We start from the raw sequence: 25,829 nt of genomic DNA on the forward strand, positions 1-25,829 counted from the left end.
AGATTCGTGTATGTAGCTCAACTGTACATTAAGGTCAATGTATGTAGCTCATCTGTACATTAAGGTTCGTGTATGTAGCTCATCTGTACATTAAGATTTGTGTATGTTAAATTCATATAATTTTCACCACTATTTTGCTGTTTCAGCAGACAATCGAGACTGACTAATCTCTGGGGTTGGTGTTCATATCCAGAAAAGTTGACCTTAATGTCACTCAGTTTAAAAGAAACTCGAAACACATTTAATGTTTTTTTAAATTTTGTTGCAGAGATAAGATACAGCTTATCTTAGATGGGCGGGCTTTTGGACAGATTAAACTGTATATCTATGAGAATGACCAAATGCAAGACAATCTTCAGACGTAGGTAATCTGTCAACCAAGAGGGTCCAATGATGAAGCTCCGCGTTTCCATGGTGATGGTTTTGTTGCTAGGGTTAACCAGTGCTCAGACCACTGATGTTACACCAGGTAAAGCGTTTCGATCTTTGACGTTGATGGTCATCCCTGTTACACAAATATCCCGTTGACCTTTGAAACAGAATGGTGATGTTTAAATGTTCGGGTAAGTCACCGGGACCTGATAAGTTCTCGTCTCGTCTCGTCTCGTCTCGTCTCGTCTCGTCTATTCCAGATATGTCTCACGTCTATATGGTATGCCCGGGAACTGGAGAAAGCTCGTGCGAGTACTTTAATGTCCATGTATGTAGCTAATCTGTGCATTAGGGTCCATGTATGTAGCTCATCTGTACATTAATGTCCATGTATGCAGCTCATCTGTACATTAAGGTCCATGTATGTAGCTCATCAGTACATTAAGGTCCATGTATGTAGCTCATCTGTACATTAAGGTCCATGTATGTAGCTCATCATTACATTAAGATCCATGTGTGTAGCTTAACTGTACATTAAGGTTCATGGATGTAGCTCATCTGTACATTAAGGTCCATGTAGGTAGCTCATCTGTACATTAAGGTCCATGTATGTAGCTCATTAGTACATGAGGGTTCATATATGTAGCTCATTTGTACATTAAGGTTCGTGTATGTAGCTCATCAGTACATTAAGGTTCATATATGTAGCTCATTTGTACATTAAGGTTCATGTATGTAGCTCATCTGTACATCAAGATTCATGTATGTAGCTCATTTGTACATTAAGGTTCATATATGTAGCTCATTTGTACATTAATGTTCATGTATGTAGCTCATCAGTACATTAAGGTTCATGTATGTAGCTCATTTGTACATTAAGGTTTATATATGTAGCTCATCTGTACATTAAGGTTCATGTATGTAGCTCATTTGTACATTAAGGTTCATGTATGTAGCTCATCTGTACATGAGGGTCCATGTATGTAGCTCATTAGTACATGAGGGTTCATGTATGTAGCTCATTAGTACATGAGGGTTCATATATGTAGCTCATTTGTACATTAAGGTTCATGTGTGTAGCTCATCTGTACATTAAGATTGATATATGTAGCTCATTTGTACATTAAGGCTCGTGTATGTAGCTCATCTGTGCATTAAGGTTCATATATGTAGCTCATTTGTACATTAAGGTTCATGTATGTAGCTCATCTGTACATTAAGATTCATGTATGTAGCTCATCAGTACATTAAGGTTCATGTATGTAGCTCATCTGTACATTAAGATTCATGTATGTAGCTCATCAGTACATGAAGGTTCATATGTGTAGCTCATTTGTACATTAAGGTTCATGTATGTAGCTCATCAGTACATTAAGGTTCATATATGTAGCTCATCTGTACATTAAGGTTCAGGTATGTAGCTCATCTGTACATTAAGGTCCATGTATGTAGCTCATTTGTACATTAAGGTCCATGTATGTAGCTCATTAGTACATTAAGGTTCATGTGTGTAGCTCATTTGTACATTAAGGTTCAGGTATGTAACTCATCTGTACATTAAGGTCCATGTATGTAGCTCATTTGTACATTAAGGTTCATGTATGTAGCTCATTAGTACATTAAGGTTCATGTATGTAGCTCATCAGTACATTAAGGTTCATGTGTGTAGCTCATCTGTACATGAGGGTCCATGTATGTAGCTGTGCTTTAACAAGGAGCACGCCGAATTGCCCGTCACGCCGAAGACCTACGTTGGATTCCACACAAGCGAGCAATATATGAAGCCCTTTTCAGAGCTTTTTATACTTCCTATAAAAAGTGTTATCCCAAAGATGTGTTACATTTGAGCAATTACTGAAAGGCTTTGCTTATTCATAGCTTTCGGACATGGGAGCCTGCCAATGGACAAAAAATACATGCTCTAGGCTAGACATTCATTTTTTGTGGAAGCCTCAGTGGCTGAGTAGGTTAGATCGCTGACTTTGTGTTTGCTGGAGATTTGGTGGCTCACTTTGAGAAGTGAACTGTACCCCAAAAAGAACTAGAATTTTTTCTTCACGTAGAAAGTGTGGTCCCAGGTATAACATATGTCCTTTTTAAGGCGCCCTGCTCCTGAAATTGATGGTATATTAACAAATGACGGGGTAGGATAAGGGCACTTGTGGCGGACAGGACCTGGATATTTTAAAAATTGTGCATAACTTTAAGAAATTATGAAAGTTACCAGAAGGTGTCCAAAGGCATGAGAACTTAACCTTGTTCATTTCAACAACTGCATGTTTGAGACTTATGACAAACACTAAATGAATACTTTAGGTATATAGTTAAAATGGGTAAAACAAAAGGTTGATTTCAAAGTTTTCAAGGTAACAGCATTCAAGGTCTCAGTGAAGCGTTCAAAAAGGTTAATGATGGACATTTGGAGGACTTTTCGAAATCAGACGCATCAGTGACTAGAGTGATGTCCGATTAAATTCCCTATTTTGACATGTTCCCCTGTTTCTTCAGATGAACAATTGACTTGCCTTTGCATGTGTTTGTAACGGGTGCCACCGGTAGGGCTTGATACGCTCACCTTTCCCCGAGCACCTGGTATCATCACTATTTGATAGTGATTCATAAAAACGTGTTCATACTATAGTCGGAATCGCACTATCGACTCTGCTTTTGGCAGAGATTTCTTATGAATAGAGAAAGGGTTTTGTCGCTTTTATTATAATATTTGAATATGAGAAAATCTTTGACTCAATATTTCAAAGTTTTATAAGCAATTGGGCCAAAAATGGGCATTCATCCTACCGCATCATCACTCACTCACTCACTCACTCACTCACTCACTCACTCACTCATTCAATTACTCACTGGGGGGCACGGGTGGCCCAGTCGTCTAAGGCGCCGCGATTTGCTGTGCAGAGTTGCGTCCCTTGGGCACGCCAGAAACCTATGATTGTGGGTTCGAATCCCGGTTCGCCCTGATTATGTTTCTAGGTTTGTCAGCACCATACCCGTGCTCGTGGGTTTCACCGAAGTGGTAAACGTCTGATACGTGCACCACTTCGGGCTTTCCTCCCACATTAAGCTTTAATACTGTTAAAAGCGGCGTTAAACCCAACTCACTAACTCACTCAATTACTCACTGACGCACACATTATACCTGAATACATGCATGAAAGTATTTTCAATGACTTTAGTATGTCTTTAATCCAGATGTCTTCACCATCAACGCAGGAGCGTCTTTGTCAACAGTTCTCAAGGGTAAATATTTCCACCAAATTTGTAATATTAATCAAATTTATGCTCACCTCATTGATGAATCTTATATATTCTTTTGGCGATAACTGTTAATTATTGTTTTTTAAATATTACCTTGAGTTGATTTCTCCTTATAAACATCATATTGTAACCGTAAAGTGATATTAACAACGTCGTTACCAAATACATGCAACTGTACATCCTGAATCCCCATTCACATGTAATGGGAAGTGTAACCAATGACAATAAGTTCATACATACACTTATAGTGACATATGCATCTTTCGTGTAACAGCCAGTGTCTTCACCTCACCTTCAGCACCAGGTATCTGTATCACATAGATGAAATATGTATACATAAATATACTTACTTTACCATTCACTTTCGGTTAACTGAACTTTATCGTATAATATATAAACTTCATCTGTGAAGTGACGTTGAGGACAGTAAAAAATCAATATAACTACAGTCACCATATTATATATGTACACTGTTATAGCTTCAATGTGCGTTGGCTTTCGTCCAACTTCAAGTCGCCTCGCCGTGGTATAACTGGAATACCGTCCAAAACAGTGTTAAATATTACTCACTGACTCAATGTGTGATATTGTTTGGATTTTGTTATCATCCAATGCTTATTATGACAGATATATCAATATGAATACCGCTTTAACATTTTTTTGATTACAGCAGTGACAGCGACCCCATCCACGACCACCAAAGGTGGGTCGCGAGCAGAAATGTAAAAAACATTGTGACTAAATAAAATTTCGGTGTCCATTACGTAGACATATTTTAGCTCATACTAGTATATCGATTCGGTCTTTCAAGAAATATTTTATGCATTTATATTTATGTATAAATGGTGGTTTTAAACTATCGGTGGATGGCTCAACCGTTACCCTTGTGTAGTGGTTGGTGTCTCCTCGGATAGCGGTGGTTCGATTCCCTGGTCGCGTCATACCACAGGACGTTGGAAGATGGTACTTGTTGTTACCCTGCCTGGAGATCGGTATTAAGGGGATAAAACAATGACTGGTCGGTGTGGTATCCATGTCAGCCTTCGGCGTGGTTTCTCAGTGGGCTAGCACTATAAAAGCAGCCAAAGTCCGGACAAGTACAAGGAGCCACGCACACGTGTAATAATCAGTTTCACATTGGGCTTAACCTTACTTCATGTTATGAATATCTTGTGTTGTATTTGTACGTGCATAGATCAATAATTGTGTCTATTTGTACTATTATGACGACCATTTTCTTACACGTCTTCCCTAGTAGCAGAATGCCATTCAGTGCCTGCCGATCTGGTGTTTCTTCTGGACTCTTCGGGCAGCGAGGGGGCCACAAACTTCAAGGACCAGTTGACCTTTGTTTCCAATATTGTGGACAAATTCGACATTGGACCTGACAAAGTGCAGGTTGTATATCAACTCACAGTTTATGCATTTACTACACTATATTTGACCACTGACCATAGTGTATTCATAAATACACAGCTGTCTACATGTCACTCACACTAATCTCCTTCTTGCTGATCTGTTTCTTTGTGCATATGAATCAGAGTTTCTGCTGGGATTGTTCAGTCAAAACAAGGTAATTTGGCCAAGAGGTTTAACTTAAGCTTCAGGTATATCGATGATCTGATATCGTTCTATAACCATCAATTTACCCACCTGAACTAGAAACAAAGGATAACAGTGAGACGGCTTCACGTGTTTCATATTTAGATTTATTTAGTGACAAAACACTCTACACAAGACGGATGACTTCAACTTTCTAATAGTCAACTTTCCCTTTATCTCGAGCAATATTCCTGCAGCTCCAGCCCTATGTGTCTACATTTCACAACTTTTGAGGTACAATCGAGTATGCTTTTTCAACCAAGATTTCAAAGAGCGTCATACAACTCACGGCCACAGTAAAGCTTTCAAAACGATTTATGACAAACATCATGTAGAGGACATTTAGACATTTTACGCATCAGTGACAAAAATTATGTCCGATGCAAGTCCCTATTTTGACTTGTATAATATGTTCCCATGTTTTGTCAGGAGAACAATTGACTTGCCTTTGCATGTGTTTGTAACGGGTACCACCGGTTGGGCAGGGTACGCTCCCCTTTTCGCGAAGGCCTGATATCATCACTATTTGATAGTGATTCATAAAAACATGCTCATGATATAGTCGGAATCGTAAATCGACTGTTTGGGCAGAGATTTCTTATGAATATGGAAATATTTTTGTCGCATTTTTAAAAAAACAACAACACATATCGGTATTGTGATCATGGGTGACAGCTGGACAGCAAAAACATTACAAGTACAAACTAAGATAAGTACAGCAGGTCAATCATAATTCAGCTGGGTTTATGGGAAACTATTATCATCAACTGTCAGGAATAGAGGCCCACAAACCAGATCTCTTCCATTTAACAGGGGGCGGTCGGGTTGCCTAGTGGTTAAAGCGTTCGCTCGTCACGCCGAAGACCCGGGTTCGATTCCCGACATGGGTAAAATGTGTGAAGCCCATATCTGATGTCCCCCGCCGTGATATTGCTGGAATATTGCTAAAAGCGGCGTAAAACCATACTCACTCACTCACTCCATTAAACAGTCCTTTTCGCGGATACCCGGTGTCATCAGTACTTTTCAGTTGTCCAATCATATAAGTTTTACTGCCAGCTGATAATCAAGGCTCTCGGTTCTCTTGAATTGACGTTATATATTAATAAATATCATAAACTTCTAAGATAGATTTTTTGTCAAATGTTTTTGCATATATGATAATAAAGTATTGGTTCTTGTGAACGATGTTATGAGACCCGCAGTTGCTATCTTCTGAAAAGGGCTATCGGTCTTTGTCAAGTAGTGTGTTGTATATGACGGTGCAATCCAACTACTTTCGGTTTAGGTGAGTGTTGCCACGTTTGAAACCACTGTACACAACGCCTTCTGGCTTGACGACTACACCAACAAAGCCGATGTTCTCAATGCCATCAAGAAAATCCAATTCGGGTAAATTGTAGCCACGGTTATAATTGACGACAGTAGAAAGTTTCGTGTTTAATAACATACTCGCACATGCTTTCTCTAAATGTAAAATGTTGGTGCGATATGACGTGCGATGTTTCTCATATATAAAGATACAGTTTATGTATCAGCGAGTGAGTGCTATTGTTAGCAGTTGTGCAACTGTACTACGACAGCCTGTAGTGAGTGAGTGAGTGAATCTTGTAACTGGGAATGGAGTCATCCTACAGATGACATCCTTACCTTGTCAGCCTGGTTGGTTTAACCTCTTCGGTCGCGTGGATATTGGCGCCCAACGTGGGGCTGAGCATGTTCATAGCCAATTTGAGCAAAATAGGACTCAATACCCTAGAAAAGCGACCAAGGACGAGCCTTCTTTTGACAGGTGATTGTTAAGCAGATCGTGGAGTCAAAGATGACAGTCTCACATACCTTGCTAGTTGCCAACGGGGTTAACCTCTTTGGTAATTTGGACAAGCGTCCGACTTCGGATCAGAAGGTCCGTGGTTTGAATCTGATCCATCATGGTGTGAATCCATCGTGGTTTGAATAAAGCAATGATGCATGCCGTCGGGACATGATGCTGCACAGCCAGGTCGTTGTGTTCCCTAATAACTTTAGAAGCACTTGACCTGTACTACCGGGAGGACAGGACATACACCTGAGCACCTGCTTTGGTCACTTTGATTATAAACTTTCGTAAGAGGATATTCTTGACTACTTTTATTTTATTGTATTTCGACTGGGCTATATTTTGTCTCAGTTTGTTGTTTAACGCCGCACTCAGCAATATTCCAGCTATATAACGGCGGTCTGTAAATAATCCAGATTGGACCAGACAATCCAGTGATTGATATCATGATCATCGATACACGCGATTGGGATACGATGACAGGCATCAACCAAGTCAGTTAGCCTGACAACCCGATCCTGTTGCGGGATGCTAAAGCTATTTTAACCCGGGTACAATGCCCTGGTAGGATTTGAATGTTGGACAACTTGACCAGCCGATCACGTTAATCGCCTCTTACGAGGGTTGCTGAAGATCTATTCCTCCCCGGATCTTGACGGGTCTCTTATGTTGTTATCCAATCTAATCCCCATGTGAGTTGACTTCTAGCCACCATATCATACTGTCAATCTTTAATCCAACCCAAGCCCAATATTAGTGGACTGTCATCACGCGCATGGTAGTGTCCACTTTGAACCAAACCAATCGTCATACTAGTTGGCACTTTTCCTCCCAAAGGATACTTTTCCTTCGCATGACGTACCAGCAACAATGTGTATGACGGTTGCTGTCTATAGCAGCATCTTACTCTTATGTATATTCCCGCAGAGGTGGCAACACAGCCACCGACCAAGCTCTGACGCATGCGCTGCAGGAAAGCTTCTCGGACGCCCATGGAGCGCGGAACAACTCCAACAAAATTATATTTGTTTTGACCGATGGTCAGTCTACGAAACCTGCACTGACGGCAGATGCAGCTAATAAGATCCATAACACCAACATCCGCGTCATCGCCATCGGCATTGGCTCCAGGATCTCCTCTTCCGAACTGGACACCATCGCCACCGACAAACAGCATGTATACAGAGTGGCCAATTTCAGTGGCCTCGCCGACATTGAGAAAGAGGTGGAACAACAGACGTGCAAAAGTGAGTCCCCCAAAACAAACGAACCGGGAACCGGGTGTTTAACGCCGCTATCAGCAATATTCAATCTTAATAACGACGGTCTGTAAATAACGAATCTGGACCAGATAACCCATTGAAGGATATCATAAGCATCGATCCACGCAATTGGGATACGATGACATGCATCAACCAAGTCAGCGAGCCTGACCACCCGATCCCATTAGTCGCCTCTTAAGCCCATATCTCACATACACGATTTAAGAAATTGCGAACACGATTTAAGAAAAGTTGAAAAATGAGTGAGTGAGGAACAGGAAGAGATTCTGGGTTCGACCATGGTTGTTGAGCTTCCGTTTCGGCCGCCTGAGGTTTGGCATGGCTATAGAATGAGGTTTCACTTTAGGTGGTTTCCCACGTTCTCACTCAGTCACGTGATTGGCTCTTCCGGTCGTATGACAAACGTATGGATTTCGTGTTCAGGCGTATGAGAGTCGAATGAAAGTCGTGTTGAATTGTGTTAAAACGTATGACGTTTCTTCCCTCGCTCCCCAACACGACTGAATGCGACCGAACACGATCTTCATACGATTGAACACGACTGTCATGCGACCTTCATACGACCTTCATACGACTGAACACGACTTTTCAGCTCGGCTGAAAACGTGTTATAATTTTTTGCATTGCAAAATTTTATAACACGATTAAAGCCGAGCTGCGACGTCCATACGACCGCACGCGACCGACCACGACTTAACACGAATGAACACAAATAAGTGCGCGACCTTCATACGTTCTAACACGATTTACGCAAAAACGTTAAATCGTGTTCATTCGTGTTCAGATTCGTGAATGTGAGATAGGGGCTTTACGCAAGCATGGGTTTCTGAAGGCCTATTCTAACCCGGATCTTCAAGGGTACAATGCCCTGGTGGGATTGGAATGTTGGACAACTTTCACAAAACTATTGTAACGCTTTAACTGTTGTTAGTTAGTGTTAAATGGGGGATAGTATATCGGTCTGGGTAAATTGGCCCCGATCTGGTTGATTTGTAAGTGAGTGAATGTCGTTTTACGACGCAACCAGCCTGTAAATACTCGATCCTGGACCAGATATTACTGCAACTGAGTTTCCGCAACGATCGGGGGAAGATCTTGAGGAAATTGTTGTAGTTTTTTTCTGGAATATATTGTTGTATTAACACGTGTATTTCACAAGGTCTCATGTACCTGCGTCTCATGCCATAAGAATGACGAACTTATAAATTATTATTTGACATCGTGATATATTAGCTCACCAGTTATTCTGAGACACCATTTGATACAATACGAGCTTGCATGAGTTCCTTGTTTGCATTTCAAATGACACTGCAATTTATGAAGAAATACTTTCTTAAATCAAAACGTCTTGTATTTCAGCCGAGGGATTAAGTAAGTATTAATTAACATCAGTCAATATTCGAAGCGGGAAATGGCATAATTGTATTAATGTGGTGACGGCACTACAGAAGTAATTTCATTTATTGTATACCATTTGTGTCTAGATATTTAAAGTTCACATATAGATTATGATAATAGTTCATTTTATTAGTTATTAAGAATACATTCATATACATGTATTGATATATATCAACACGCGTCTTGCCCAATATCGCCATATCATTTATTCCAATTCAGTCTGCAAATCAACCCCCGCCGACATCTTGTTCCTGCTTGACGCTTCCGGTTCCGAGGGGGCTAACAACTTTGATAAGCAGCTGAACTTTGTAAAGAATTTCACAAAGGACTTCACCATCGGCCCTGACGCCGTCCAGATCGCCGTGACGACATTCTCCACCACGACAACGCCCGCGTTCTGGTTCAACGACTTCGACAATAGCACAGATCTTATGAATGCCATTGACAAGGTCAAATATTTAGGTGGCAACACCCACACAGAGTCGGCTCTCAAGTAGGTCGGTCTTAAATTAATGTATTTTGTATAATAGTTTAATTAATTAAACATATTTACGTTACAAAGGTCAAAGGATTTGATAAAAATGAATAACTTTCGGGGTCCTCTCGTTTTGTTAGGAAATATGTGTTAAGATGGTCTGGTTATTCAGTTATTCCTACAGATAACTCCTGTTTAGTTATTGTAAATACCGTTTTTACGTTACACTGTTTTGTTTGTTTGTTTCTTTTCCTTCAGACATTATAACCCAGGACCGTGTTCTAAAGTATGATTATGGCTTTGCAAAATTGCAATAACCATATTCCAAAGATACTGAAGAATGTCATACTGCAAAGAAAGGTCAAGTATACTGGGATACTCAATACTGAAAACATACATTTTCAATATTCAGACTTGGTGAGACGGCATTCACAGCAGCTAACGGTGCCCGGAACAACTCCAACCACCTCATCATCATCCTCACCGACGGCCAGTCTTCAGATAAAACACAGACCAAAGCAGCAGCCAACAGCGTCCACAACGCCGGTACTCAGGTCATCGCCATCGGCATCGGTAACAGCATTGACCAACAGGAGATCAAAGACATCGCCTCCGGGGACGGCGACCAGAACGCCTTCGCCGTGGCCAACTTTGACGCCCTGCACACCATCGAGAAGGAGATCCAAAGTCAGACATGTAAAAGTAAGAAAAAATTTTAGTTTTTCGAAAACAATTTAACGTTGAGTAAGAGACGTGAGGTAGCCTATTGGTTCAAAGATTAATTCTTCACGCCGAAGCCCCGGGCTCGATTCCCAACGTGAGTAAAATATATAAATCCCAATCTTGATGTGATGGCTGCAATATTGCTAAGATAGGCTTCCTCGTACCTTTAACATTGACATCGTCAACCTCGATTAACCTTCAGTCAATAATCTCTCTTCGATCTAGATACCTCAAACAATGTCACAATCACATGACTTATGACGCAATCAGACAAACACCGATACAGCGAACGCTTACTAATGTTCTCGTCTCGTTCTATTTTCAGCGCAAACGGGTACGTGTTTATCATATGTAAGGAAATGGTAAATGTAAGTATGTTACCACAGTGTGAATATGAAACATGGATTCTTACAAGGCTGTTGCTTGTATACGTTTGATCCAAAGTGGTATCAGCGCCAGGTAAATAACACCGATGATAATTTCGGTATTTTGAAGTTTGATATACCTATGACAAGGAACATGATGGAAAACACTTTCCATAATATCGCGTATTATAGCGTTCGATGGCTACCTCTTGTCCTTTTATCAAGTCACCCTAAAATTTGCGCATGCTTCAAGAAGTTATATATATATATTCCTTCATATATTTTGATACCCGTGAAGATCCGGTGAATAAGCTCTTCATAACCCATACTTGCCGTAAAAGGCAACTATATGCTTGCCAAAGGGCGTACCTCTGAAATGCTATAAAATGCATGGTATTATTTTCAAAACAAATGAATATTTTCGAATTAAGAAGCTTGACATTCCATAAATGATTAATTATACAGATGATACACTTCATGATATACTTATGTTAACATAGGTATGACGGTAAGTAATTACTTGGCTTGCCTTAAAAGCGACTCTGCTTGTCGTAAGAGACGACTAACGGGATCGGATGGTCAGGTCGCTGACTTGATTGATGCATGCTCAAGATGTCAATAACAGGATTGTCTGGTCCAGACTCGATTTTTTACAGACCGCCGTCATATAGCTGCAATATTGCTGAGTGCGGTGTTAAACAACATTCCGGTGATTAATATTAAAAGCATCGATCCACACTATTGGGATCGATGACATGCATCAATTCAAGTCAGCGAGCCTGACCACGCGATCCCGTCAGTCGCCTCTTACGACAAGCATAGTCGCCTTTTACGGCAAACATGGGTTGCTGAAAGCTTTTCTACCCGGGATCTTCTTGGGTCTGAATGCATTTGGACCTAACCTGGAAGTGTGCTACACACAGTGGAACAAGTTCCCTCTTTAAACACTGCGAGACTGCATTTCAATTAGGAATCACGCTTACTTTGGATATTGTACTTACTATAACTCTACATTTTGTAACCTATAATTGTGCAAAACATTCTTTCAATATGCCTGCCGATAATGCCTGAGAAAGATGCCTCTCGCGTTAATGCGGCCATCAAAATCATCTGCTTCAAACAGAGCTGGTTAATTTCATTTGAAACCTCCGACACTCAGAATCCAGCTTTTTCCAAATTCATAAGATGATGTTCAATACAATTCTTGTATTAATACCTGTGTCGTAGCGTGCAGCTCACGGCCGGCGGATGTCGTGTTTCTGTTGGACACATCCAGCAGTGAAGGGTCAACCAACTTCAAGAAGCAGCTGGACTTCGTCAACAACTTCGCCCGCGAGCTGAACATCGGACCCAACAACGTGCAGCTTAGTGTCGTCACGTTTGCGACTAACGTCAAGAATGAGTTCTGGTTGAACAACTTTACCACAAAAGCCGATCTGCTCAACGTGAGTCAGGACGATGAATGCTGAGACTTACGGTGCATCATTGATACTTGGGTATCGAGGGTGGATTTTGCTGAAATTTCGTGTTGATTTTTCCCGTATGTTTTTTATGCATATTTAAAACAAACCTGCTATAAAAATGTTATATGATGTTTGGCGAGACCAGCTTCATGGGACGAGATTGAAGAAGAAAGCTTTTTGGATAACATTTGTATCTTTAAACAAATACTTCAGTAATTAAAGAATTTTATTTGTGTACATTTTACCATCAACTCGGGATTCCTTTTTAGCTTTAAATAATTGAAGAGGCGTACACCAGTTTACGCTTTGATTCAAACTTCAACATGAAATATAAACACTTTTTCTCAGTTTATATAATCCCTTTGTTGTATATCAGTAGTTCTATACAACCTTGAGATAAAACTTACATTGACGTATATTTCTGGGTTATTTTGTGGATAATAATAACATAATTTTCATTAATCATTTTTTAACGAGAATAATGTTTGAACTGAATATATACTGAATATGGAAGATAACAATAATATAATTTTCATTAATAATTTTTTAGCGAGAATAATATTTGAACTGAATATATACTGTACATGGAAGGGTTTTGTCGCTTTTATGTTCATATCTACGTTAAGTTACATAACTCACAGTCTTATTTCGTGGCACAATTCACAACTATACCAAAGTGCAATTCAATGGTTTCAAAACGTCCTAGCCTTCCTTGACTTGAAAAATCATCAACAGCATCGCTAGTCGTCATGTTCGGTTATATTAAAAAATGAAAATTCGAAATAGAATATATAAATGCGAAACGGGAACCACATAAAGAATGCATATGATACAAATACATTGGTTTTGGCATAGTTTGAGGGTCGGCTGTGATGAGAATCAAATTATGAAAAAATATATATTGCCTCAACAACGCTATTGTTAACAGGCAGTCCAGAACGTGCAGTACCGCCCGGGAATTACGGAAACAGGAAAGGGACTAGAGTTTGTTGGGGCGAACAGTTTTCTACCACAACATGGCGGCCGCCCCGACGCTCAACAAGTGGTCATTGTCGTCACCGATGGTGAATCTCAGCAGAAGTCAGTCACAGCCAGCGAAGCGGAGAAGCTCCATAAATCCGGTATCAAGGTCATATCGGTGGGCATCGGTTCGAGGATCGACAACGGAGAACTCACGGCTCTTGCCAGTGATCCTTCTTTTGTGTTCAGAGTGGCAGATTTTGATGCTCTGCAGAAGATCGAGACAGAGATACGACAGACTACATGTAAGATGGTTGTGAGCTAGCCCAGATCGAGATACTAAAAACTCCGTGTAAGATGGGCAGTAAACCCAGACTGAGATACTAGAAAGTATGTGTTAGATGGTCAGTAAACCCAGACTGAGATACCAGAAAGTACGTGTAAGATGGGCAGTAAACCCAGACTGAGATACCAGAAAGTACGTGTAAGATGGGCAGTAAACCCAGACCGAGATACTAGAAAGTACTGTTAGATGGGCAGTAAACCCAGACTGAGATACTAGAAAGTACGTGTAAGATGGGCAGTAAAGCCAGACTGAGATACCAGAAAGTACTGTAAGATGGTCAGTAAAGCCAGACTGAGATACCAGAAAGTACGTGTACGATCGTTGTAAATGAACCCAGATTGATATACTAGAAACAACGTGTAACATCGTTGTAAGTTAACCCAAATAGATACACATATTACTCTATGTAAGACCCGTGAAGATCCGGGGTATAATAGGTCCTCAGCAACCCATGCTTGCCGTAAAAGGCGACTTTGCTTCTCGTAAGAGTCGACTAACGATATCGGGCGGCCAGGCTCGCTGACTTAGTTGATGCATGTCGTCGATCGATGCTCATGATAATTATCACTGGATTGTCTGGTCCAGACTCGATTATTTACAGACCGCCATCATATAGCTGGAATATTGCTGGGAGCGGCGTTAAACCACTAACAAGCCAAACCAAGCCTACTCCATGTCACCTGAGATAGTTGTTAACAAAAGCCGAGATACGGGAAATGCCATATAAAATTACTCTTAGCCCAGACCGAGATACCTAAAACTGCATGTAGCAATGTTAATTACCCACGCAAGGTAAGCAAGATAGTTGCTAATTAACCGTGATCCATATACGGAAAACTACATGCCATGCACGTGGAATTGTTGTGAGTTAACCCGTATGGATATACCGGAAATTATATATTAGATTCTATGTTAGAAGGATTTTAACTCAGACCGGGTACAGGAAACTCCATGTAAGACGGATGTTAACACAGACGAAGGTACAGGAAACTCCATGTAAGACGAATGTTAACACAGAACAGGTACGGGAAACTCCATGTAAGACTGATGTTAACTCAGACCAAAGAACAGGAAACTCCATATAAGACAGATGTTAACACAGACCGGGTACAGGAAACTCCATGTAAGACGGATGTTAACACAGACCAGGTACAGGAAACTCTTGGTAAGAAGGATGTTAACACATAGCAGGTACAGGAAACTCCATATAAGACAGATGTTAACACAGACCGGATACAGGAAACTCCATGTAAGACGGATGTTAACACAGACCAGGTACGGGAAACTCCATATAAGACAGATGTTAACACAGACCGGATACAGGAAACTCCATGTAAGATGGATGTTAACACAGACCAAAGAACAGGAAACTCCATATCAGACGGATGTTAACACAGACCAGGTAGAGGAAACTTCATGTAAGACGGATGTTAACACAGACCAGGTACGGGAAATTCTATGTAAGACAGATGTTAACACAGACCAAGGTACAGGAAACTCCATGTAAGACAGATGTTAACTCAGACCAAAGAACAGGAAACTCCATATAAAACAGATGTTAACACAGACCAGGTACAGGAAACTCTATGTAAGACAGATGTTAACACAGACCAGGTACGGGACACTCCATGTAAGACAGATGTTAACACAGACCAAAGAACAGGAAACTCCATATAAGACAGATGTTAACACAGACCAGGTACGGGAAACTCTTGGTAAGAAGGATGTTAACACAGAGCAGGTACAGGAAACTCCATATAAGGCAGATGTTAACACAGACCGGATACAGGAAACTCCATGTAAGACGAATGTTAACACAGACCAGGTACAGGAAACTCCATGTAAGACGGATGTTAACTCAGACCAAGGCAGAGGAAACTTCATATAAGACAGATGTTAACACAGACCAGGTACAGGAAACTCCATGTAAGACAGATGTTAACCCAGACCAGGTACAGGAAACTTCATATAAGACGGATGTTAATCTAGACCAAAGTACAGGAAACTCCATGTAAGACGGATGTTAATCCAGACCAAGGTACAGGAAACTCCATGTAAGACGGATGTTAACACAGACCAGGTACAGGAAACTCCATATAAGACGGATGTTAATCCAGACCAAGGTACAGGAAACTCCATGTAAGACGGATGTTAACACAGACCAGGTACAGGAAACTCCACGTAAGACGACTGTTAACCCAGACCAGGTACAGGAAACTCCATATAGGACAGATGTTAACACAGACCGGATACAGGAAACTCAATGTAAGACGGATGTTAACCCAGACCAAGGAACAGGAAACTCCATGTAAGACGGATGTTAACACAGACCAGGTACAGGAAACTCCATGTAAGACGGATGTTAACTCAGACCAAGGTACAGGAAACTCCATGTAAGACGAATGTTAACACAGACCAAGGTACAGGAAACTCCATGTAAGACGAATGTTAACACAGACCAGGTACAGGAAACTCCATGTAAGACGGATGTTAACTCAGACCAAGGTACAGGAAACTCCATATAAGACGGATGTTAACACAGACCGGGAACAGGAAACTCCATGTAAAACAGATGTTAACTCAGACCAAAGAACAGGAAACTCCATATAAGACGGATGTTAACACAGACCAGGTACAGGAAACTCCATGTAAGACGGATGTTAACTCAGACCAAGGTACAGGAAACTCCATGTAAGACGAATGTTAACACAGACCAAGGTACAGGAAACTCCATGTTAGACGGATGTTAACTCAGACCAAGGTACAGGAAACTCCATGTAAGACGGATGTTAACACAGACCGGGAACAGGAAACTCCATGTAAAACAGATGTTAACTCAGACCAAAGAACAGGAAACTCCATATAAGACGGATGTTAACACAGACCAGGTACAGGAAACTCCATGTAAGACGGATGTTAACTCAGACCAAGGTACAGGAAACTCCATGTAAGACGAATTTTAACACAGACCAAGGTACAGGAAACTCCATGTTAGACGGATGTTAACTCAGACCAAGGTACAGGAAACTCCATGTAAGACGGATGTTAACACAGACCAGGTACAGGAAACTCCATGTAAGACAGATGTTAACACAGACCAGGTACAGGAAACTCCATGTAAGACGGATGTTAACACAGACCAGGTACGGGAAAAATATTTCTGTAAAACGGAGAAATATGAAGACTCGTCACATAAAAAGAAACATGTATATAAAAATGATATTAATTAATTATTTTTGTGTTTGCAGGTAAGGCTCCACAAACAGGTAAGTGACATGTGTGTATAATATCATACAAAGCTATAATATACAAAGCAACCTTTGACAAACATGCCAGAAGGAATTAATATGGCAAAGACAGCATGATACGGTATTTGTTGACAAAGTGTGGACGAATAATAAAATATATAGTGACCGATAAACAATTATGTAAAAATGTATTTCTTATCGACAATGCATATCATGAAATTGAAGTTAATGGCCTTCACGTAAAACATATTAATATTTAGCATCTTCTTTTTGTTAGACGATCGTAACTCATTGCCCTTAAATGTTATTAGAATACACGTTCGCACGGCTTGTCCGATTGTGTATCTGTGGCTCATACCTGTGCATCCCCTACATCTTCCCACATCTATCACATGTCGTGATACCACTGAAATATTCTTCAAACCCAACCCACTCACTCACTCACTCACTCACTCACTCATGTGTTAAGTAACATCGGCTATATCCTACTGGTGTTAAATGACATCCAACTCTGACAAAAGACCTCCAGCAAACTCAGAGGGAGCACGATACTTCCTTCAGGACAGCCTTTGTTCTATACATGACACCCCTGATGTCATATCCGGCAATTATAAATCACCTCAAGAATAATTCCGTAAGGCAGTAGTTACATTTTGTTCTGGCTCCTGCAGCATGCAAGTCTGATCCTGTTGACATCGTGTTCCTCCTGGACTCATCCTCAAGCGAGGGGTCCATCAACTTCAAGAAGCAACTCGACTTTGTCAGCAACTTCGTCGACGGCTTTGACATTGGTCCTGATAGCGTACAGATCGGTGTTGTCACCTTTTCAACAGCTGTTCACAACCGCTACTTCCTAAACGACTACAACAGCAAAGCAGCGTTAAAAGCTGCAATCACCAGCATCCCCTACACTGGAGGTACCACAGACACTGGCGACGGACTGGAGTTTATCCGGACAAACTCTCTCAGGTAAAGTCTGAAACGCTACATGTACTCATGTACTCATTCCTTCCGGCGCTGCTCTCTCTCTCTCTCTCTCTCTCTCTCTCTCTCTCTCTCTCTCTCTCTCTCTCTCTCTCTCTCTCTCTCTCTCTCTCTCTCTCTCTCTCTCTCTCTCCTTTGCTAAAGGATGTGTCATTCCTTCCAGCGCTGCCCATGGTGCCCGGGCTGATGCCCGTCAGGTAGTGATTGTGATGACCGACGGTCAGTCCCAGCAGTCCGCATATACCACGGAGCAAGCCAAGTTGTTGCATGATAAAAGCGTCAAGGTCATTGCCGTGGGGATCGGTAATGGAATCGTCTCAACTGAATTAAACAACATAGCCAGCGACAAGCAGCATGTCTTCATGGTATGTTGGACTTCACTGTGGACAAGCCAAAATCATTTTCATATACAATTTTAGAAATAGGAGAAAAAGGTATGTGTTTTATACACCTACACTTACAAGTGAGAAGGAAAAACCATGGCAGCGATACCGGAAGTGGGGTATTAATGAACTAATTCTCCACGACATTGACCAATGTCGGATATTTTAGAATTATCACAAGCTTTGGTTATTGAGTTGTGTTTTTTAGGCATGACACTGTCTAGTGTCCTGGTACCTTGAACCTTCCTTTGCTTTGTCCAACACAGTGGACATCTTAATACTCTTTGGTTGTTTCGTTTCTAGGTTTGTCAGCACCATACCCGTGCTCGTGGGTTTCACCGAAGTGGTAAACGTCTTAGACCTGCATCACTTCGGTTTTTCCTCCCACATAAAGCTGACACGCCGTGATATAACTGGAATAATGTTAAAAGCGGCGTTAAACCCAACTGACTCACTCACTCACTTTGGTTGTTTCAGGTTACAGGATTCGACGCGCTGCACACTATCCAGACGGAGCTACAGCAGAAAACATGTAGGCAATGCCACGTTATCCGTGTATATAAAATATAAAAAAAATATAAACATGTATGCGTGTATATATATAATCTCGAGTATCTATGTATGTATCTATCTATGTATCTATCTATCTATCTATCTATCTATCTATCTATCTATCTCTATCTCTCTCTATACATACATACATACATACATACATACATACATACATACATACATACATACATACATACACACATACATACATACATACATACATGAGTCTAGATACCCGTGAAGATCCGGGGTAGAATAGGTCTTCAGTAACCCATACTTGCCGTAAAAGGCGACTATGCTTGTCGTAAGAGGCGACTAACGAAATCGGGTGGTCAGGCTCGCTGACTTGCTTGATGTATGTCATCGTATGCCAATTGCGTGGATCGATGCTCATGATGTCAATCACTGGATTGTCTGGTCCAGACTCGATTATTTACAGACCGCCGTCATATAGCTTGAATACTGTTGATAGCGGCGTTAAACAACCAACCAACCAACACAAGTCTAGACGTCAAACATGTGGAATTTCCCTTATATGGATATATATTCATCATACTTTTAAAAAAGTCAAATCTCAAGATATACAAAACAAGTTTAAGCATAAAATAGATTGGAAGTCCATCCCTCTGATGGGAACAACGCTTGGGGCTTCTTATTGGTGTCATCCGCGTGATGTTACCATGATGTTGGTGAACGCGAAGGCGAATCCAAAATCACTCTCACAAATCGATTCAGTTACTCGTAAGTCAACCTGGCTATCAGCAAAATATAAATGTTAAAATAAACTGCTTGTGAGTAGATAGGCCTGAACGGATATGATGGTAAACGATGATCTTCATAACTTGATGCCAAAAAGTATAATCAATAAAACATGTTACTTTTCTTTACAGGTAACAAGCTTGGTAAGACATTTCTTTTCCACTGAATTATCGACCCGTAAAGATTCGTGTTAGATTTGGTCGTCAGCAACCCATGCTTGTCGTAAGAAGCGACTTTGCCTGTCGAAAGAGACAACTAACGGGATCGGGTGGTCAGGTTGATGCATGTCATCGTATCCCAATTGCGTGGATCGATGCTCATGATGTAAATCACTGGATTGTCCGGTCCAGACTTTATTATTTACAGACCGCCGTCATATAGCTGGAATATTGCTGAGTACGGCGTTAAACAACAAGCAAAAGAACAATACATGTCATGTCAATGCATTGCCACTATTGACGACGATTGATTCAACCAGGAGTGAATGGGTACCAGGAGTGAATGGGTACCAGGCGTACTTAGATGGTGATGTGAATGCATAGACACCCAGCGCACTGAATCACTGGAATGCACACTACATGTGTATGTAGATGTTTAAGGCATGTGTTACACACATTATACTCTTTCGCTGTGACACTCAAGTAGCTAAATGTACAAAGTTAATATGTTTCATAACACACAGGACCGGTGAAGATCCGGGGGAGTATAGGTCTTCAGCGAAAAGGTGACAATGCTCATGATGTCAATCACTGGATTGTCTGGTGCAGACTCGAATATTTACAGCCCGCCGACATATAGCTGGAATATTGCTGAGTACGGCGTTAAACAACACACATAATACACAGTAGTACAAGAAACCTTTGATTCGGTGCTAGGTGTCTTGTACGGTGGCCCATAAGGGACATGGAGTCTGTTTTTCAATAATTTGATAATTCACGTACTTTTATCGTAACCTTTTGCAAATTAATACAATTTGTCATACAAATGTGTGATAAATCATGTATAAAAATAACCGAAAACATGGAAAATGTACTTTCAAGTAGCTATTGAATCGCTGAAATGTGAAGCGAAATGAAAAGAAAATGTCAAAAACGAAAACGAAAAGGTCAAAAACTAAAATGAAAATGTCAAAAACAAAAACGAAAATGTCAAAATCAAAAGCGCAAATGTCAAAAACTAAAATGAAAATACAGAAAACTATTTCCATAAATATTATCACATATTTGCATGACAAATCGTGTTAATTTGCAAAAGGTTACGATAACAGTAAATGAAATATCAAAAAATTGAAAAACCAACTCCATGTCCCTTATGGGCCACCGTAGTCTTGGCTTGTTGGTTAGCGTCTGAGACACCCCTATTACATAAACATTGTTGAAAGCGCCGTTAAATCAAACTTACGCACTCATTAACTACATCACTGCTGAAGCATTGTGACCCTCTGCTTCAGTTTGTGCCTCCTCCGCTGCCGACATCGTCTTCGTTCTCGACTCCTCTTCGAGTGAAGGACCTACTAACTTCAACAAACAGGTTACATTCGTCCAGAAGTTTGTGGACCAGTTTGACGTGAGCTCCACGGCAGTGCAGTTCAGCATCGTTGTCTTCTCGACTGCCGTGTATCCTCAGTTTGACCTTGACAAGTACGCCAGCAAGGCTGCCCTGCTCGCTGCCATCAAGAACGTCAAGTACCACTCGGGCATCACCTACACCGACAAAGCCCTCCGCTACGTCAACCAGACAACGTTGACGACGGCTCACGGTGCTAGGCCTTCTGCTGCGAAGATCGTGATCGTCATCACCGATGGGCAGTCATCGAGTCGATATAATGTACACACTAGTATACGATACTATTTTATCCAAAGAAATAGACAAGGAACAATAATCAAGGGAATCCCCAAATTTATTCAGAAATGATATGTAATGTTCTTCTTCACTATATAATATTTCCACATAATCGATGAGATTTAACGTGACCCAAAACCATCTATGACCAATAACATGTATAACTATATATAACACAGTGTCTCGATGACTTATGACTGTGGACACTTGAAAGGTGGCTAGGGTGTACCTTAAATTACTTTCGACCATAGCTGATAAATTATAACTCGGTCTGCCTTCAATACACCTGTTGAGAATGACTCTTCGTGTCCCCCCAGTCTACAGATTATATCCCCTTATGTTCCCTCTGCCTACATACTATCACCCTTTAACACCCCACCCCACCGTGCCCCACGTCTTTAGACAATCACCTCTGTGTGCCCCCTCTTTCAACAGACAACAACCCTTTGTGTTACCTCTCTCTGCAGGAAACAACCCTTTGTGTTACCTCTCTCTGCAGGAAACAACCCTTTGTGTTACCTCTCTCTGCAGGAAACAAACCCTTTGTGTTACCTCTCTCTGCAGGAAACAATCCTTTGTGTTACCTCTCTCTGCAGGAAACAAACCCTTTGTGTTACCTCTCTCTGCAGGAAACAACCCTTTGTGTTACCTCTCTCTGCAGGAAACAACCCTTTGTGCTACCTCTCTCTGCAGGAAACAACCCTTTGTGTTACCTCTCTCTGCAGGAAACAACCCTTTGTGCTACCTCTCTCTGCAGGAAACAACCCTTTGTGTTACCTCTCTCTGCAGGAAACAACCCTTTGTGTTACCTCTCTCTACAGAAAATAACCCTTTGTGTTTCCTCTCTCTGCAGGAAACAACCCTTTGTGTTACCCCTGTCTATAGAAAATGACCCTTTGTGTTTCCTTTCTCTACAGACAATAACCCCCTGCGTTCCATCTGTCTACAGACAATAGCACCTTGCTCCCCTTCTGTCCACAAACAATAACCCCTCGTGTTCCCTCTGTCTGCAGACACAACAGCAGGCTAACATCTTGCACAAGGCTGGAGTTGAGGTTATGGCTATTGGTGTAGGCGTCGGAGTGAACCATGCGGAACTTGCCCGCATCGCCAGCGACGCTAAGCACGTCTTCTCAGTCACCAACTTCGATGCTCTCAAAACCATTCAGAACGAGCTACAGCAGACTACATGCGCTGGTAGGTGGTATGGGAATGTTTACCAACTAATTATAAATGCGTAATTGGTAAACTGTGCATCTTGTATGGTGGAGGTGTGTTTAAGATAACGTTTAATGTATGGCACAGGAGTATCAAACATATTCATTCTTAAAGTCAGGACTATATATAATTTTTTAAATATTTTTTACAGTTCAGGGAACAGCAGTCCCAGGTACCGTATTGGCTTTTTTTAATTATCAACTAATATTCATAGGAAGGCATGATACAATTCTTTGCTTAATATTTCATTCTCCTGAATCCTAGTACCAAGGGACCCTGTAACCTGGTTGCAGACAAGAATATCACACTGAAATACAATCCCCAAGAACCCAGTCTCACTTCCGTGTAGCCTTTAGTGTCAATGATATAATACACGCCTACACATGGAGCAAGAACCCACCTATACAAACTGTTCAGGAATGTGAAACTGCCCTACGTGGGGAGCGTAAGGACACACCTCTGTTGCGAACTCAGCCATTGGTGACCTCCATAGGTAGGCGTGCTGTAAATGTCATCAGATCACGCCAGCTATTTACACCCAAACAGTGTGTTTGTCAGATTCAGCAACATGTTTTCGATGACTGACAACAAATAGGCCTCAAAACATTACACATGGGCCCATACATATATTGGGTTAAAAATAATTGAAATGTCACATGTTTTTAAAAGGTCAATAAATGCGAAATAATTTTAAACTTTTTATTGAGGTGTTGGTGCAAATGAACATTACACGCCACATACTCACTGAAGTAACATTTCATGCATACAACGTAAAAGATTTACAGTCAGTGTGAAGTTAACACGTTTATAAAATTATGGGTGGTGCTTAACTTTTCCACAGGTGTAAAGTTGCATATTTTAGAAAATACATTGTCTCTAGATGTATCTCTCGTCGCTATATGACTGGAATAATGCCGATGCGACGTTAAATTTTAAATCACTCACTCACTAAATGTATTTGCTCTTATTTCATGTGCTCAGCAACAACACAACGTAAGTATGCTTATTGTGTTGGTTAACATTATTATTATTATTATTATGATGATGATGATGATGATGATGATGATGATGATGTACCCACGTGTCCAGATAAGCAGTAGACGTGCTAGTGACGTGTAGATCGTAATAAAAGGAAGCTGTCAACAATTCTATTGTCAACATCCTGATCCTGGCTTGATAACTTAGCAATAAGTCTACGCATCACAGAAAAATAATAATAAAAGTGACAATTCTTGAATGATGCAGCGCCCAAATACCCCAAATATACAGACAATTTATTTGACATATAAATGGATTGGATTACTGTGAAATAGTTGAATTTGTTTATTATAGCGTCTCTGTCCTCGGCTGAGCTCTGAACCTTCACATTTTATGTAATTCTCTCCACAGGACCACCATGACAGGTCCCTCAGACACGTAACTCCTTTCCCATGCAGATCCATGTGGCTCCCTTCTTACAGGTTCTCTCTTCTAACTCCCCAGCTCGTCCATGTCCAGTGTCCGAGAAGGCTGATGTCATCTTCCTCCTGGACGCTTCCAGTAGTGAGGGAAGTTCAAATTTCCAAAAGGAACTAGACTTCGTCTCCAAATTTGTCAACGACTTCGACATTGGCCCAGATCACATGCAATTCGGGGCTATCCGGTTCAGTACCTCCGCCTCACTAGTGTTTGACCTTAATACCCACACAACAAAGTCATCCCTTCAGATGGCAGTCGCTTCCATATCCTACACGGGCGGCACCACCTACACCGACAAGGCTCTGGCTCTGGCTCGTGGAACTGGCTTCACTTCTACTCATGGTGCTCGACCTGACGCCAAGAGATACGTCATTGTCATCACAGATGGAGAGTCCATGTCGCCGACTCAGACATTAACAGCGGCAACTAATTTAAAGAATGACGGTGTCAGTGTCATCACTATCGGGGTGGGGACACATGTGCGCCAGTCCGAGCTGGACGGGATGGCGACGGACAAGACACATGTGTTCACGGTGAAGGACTTCAATGTGCTGCAGACCATCCATAAAGAGGTTCAGAAGAAAACGTGCACAGGTGGGTCATTGGCTCGACGTCAAGTGTTTAAAGTGTAGACATACTGTGGATGACTGGTTGTTAAAAAAAGGCGTTTGCATTTGAGTATTTTAGAGTGAGTGGTCAAACCCACAACCGGGATTCGAACCCACGACACATGTTGGTATATGTGTGGTAGCATTGTTGGCCTAGATAGCTTGTACTTTTCGTATATCCGTACGTTCTTGCATTCAGAGAACAAGTGGATATTTTAATTGCCATTGACAATCTGTGATAAAGAAGTGTCATGTGGTTGAAATGTTGCTAATGATACGGTTAATATTAACTCACTCGGTGACTGTATGAACGTAAAGTAATATTTGGGGAAATAAAGCTTGTCAACTGACATCAAATTCCTGATCTATAGGCATTCATAACTACTAGAGAATCATATGCCTCTTCTATGTAACCTGCCTTGTCTACGTCTTCAGATGCCGGACTACCGCTGACCACAACGAAGCCATAAACACAGCGTGAAGCCATAGTTGTGTAAAATGTGTAAGAAATATACAGATCTAAATGCATGCTTTTGTGTTTTGTAGAGAGGATCAACATGAAATCTTGTGAAACCGAACTTTATCTTTCCGATTAACATATCTCCAGATAAACGAGTGAGTGGGGGAGTGAGTATGGTTTTACGCCGCTTTTAGCAATATTCCAGCAATATAACGGCGGGGGACACCAGTACCCAACA

At 41.2% G+C, this 25,829-nt stretch overlaps 1 protein-coding gene across 1 annotated transcript; it reads left to right on the forward strand.

Moving 5' to 3' along the window:
- The first annotated feature begins 355 nt into the window (after positions 1 to 355).
- Positions 356 to 25,659, forward strand: LOC139444334 (collagen alpha-4(VI) chain-like). Its single transcript, XM_071225271.1, has 22 exons — positions 356 to 469; positions 3,580 to 3,627; positions 4,316 to 4,348; positions 4,901 to 5,043; positions 6,536 to 6,639; positions 7,994 to 8,313; positions 9,709 to 9,720; positions 9,967 to 10,240; positions 10,635 to 10,924; positions 11,271 to 11,279; positions 12,538 to 12,755; positions 13,702 to 14,038; positions 17,328 to 17,345; positions 17,999 to 18,296; positions 18,475 to 18,676; positions 19,172 to 19,226; positions 20,137 to 20,148; positions 21,456 to 21,832; positions 22,861 to 23,044; positions 23,217 to 23,237; positions 24,548 to 25,117; positions 25,567 to 25,659. Exons 1-22 carry the CDS (start codon positions 391 to 393, stop codon positions 25,599 to 25,601), a joined length of 3,639 nt encoding a protein of 1,212 aa, XP_071081372.1. The 5' UTR covers positions 356 to 390; the 3' UTR covers positions 25,602 to 25,659.
- Positions 25,660 to 25,829: the final 170 nt, after the last annotated feature.

The sequence above is a fragment of the Haliotis cracherodii genome, unplaced genomic scaffold (assembly GCF_022045235.1).
Source record: "Haliotis cracherodii isolate W230 unplaced genomic scaffold, xgHalCrac1.p SCAF_5, whole genome shotgun sequence".
In the NCBI taxonomy this organism is placed as follows: domain Eukaryota; kingdom Metazoa; phylum Mollusca; class Gastropoda; order Lepetellida; family Haliotidae; genus Haliotis; species Haliotis cracherodii.

Coding starts and splice junctions, on each gene's coding strand:
- LOC139444334 (XM_071225271.1), top strand. CDS start 391: ATGATGAAGCTCCGCGTTTCCATGGTGATGGTTTTGTTGCTAGGGTTA. Junction 18,677..19,171: donor ACAAGCAGCATGTCTTCATG/GTATGTTGGACT, acceptor TGGTTGTTTCAG/GTTACAGGATTCGACGCGCT. Junction 25,118..25,566: donor TCAGAAGAAAACGTGCACAG/GTGGGTCATTGG, acceptor CTACGTCTTCAG/ATGCCGGACTACCGCTGACC.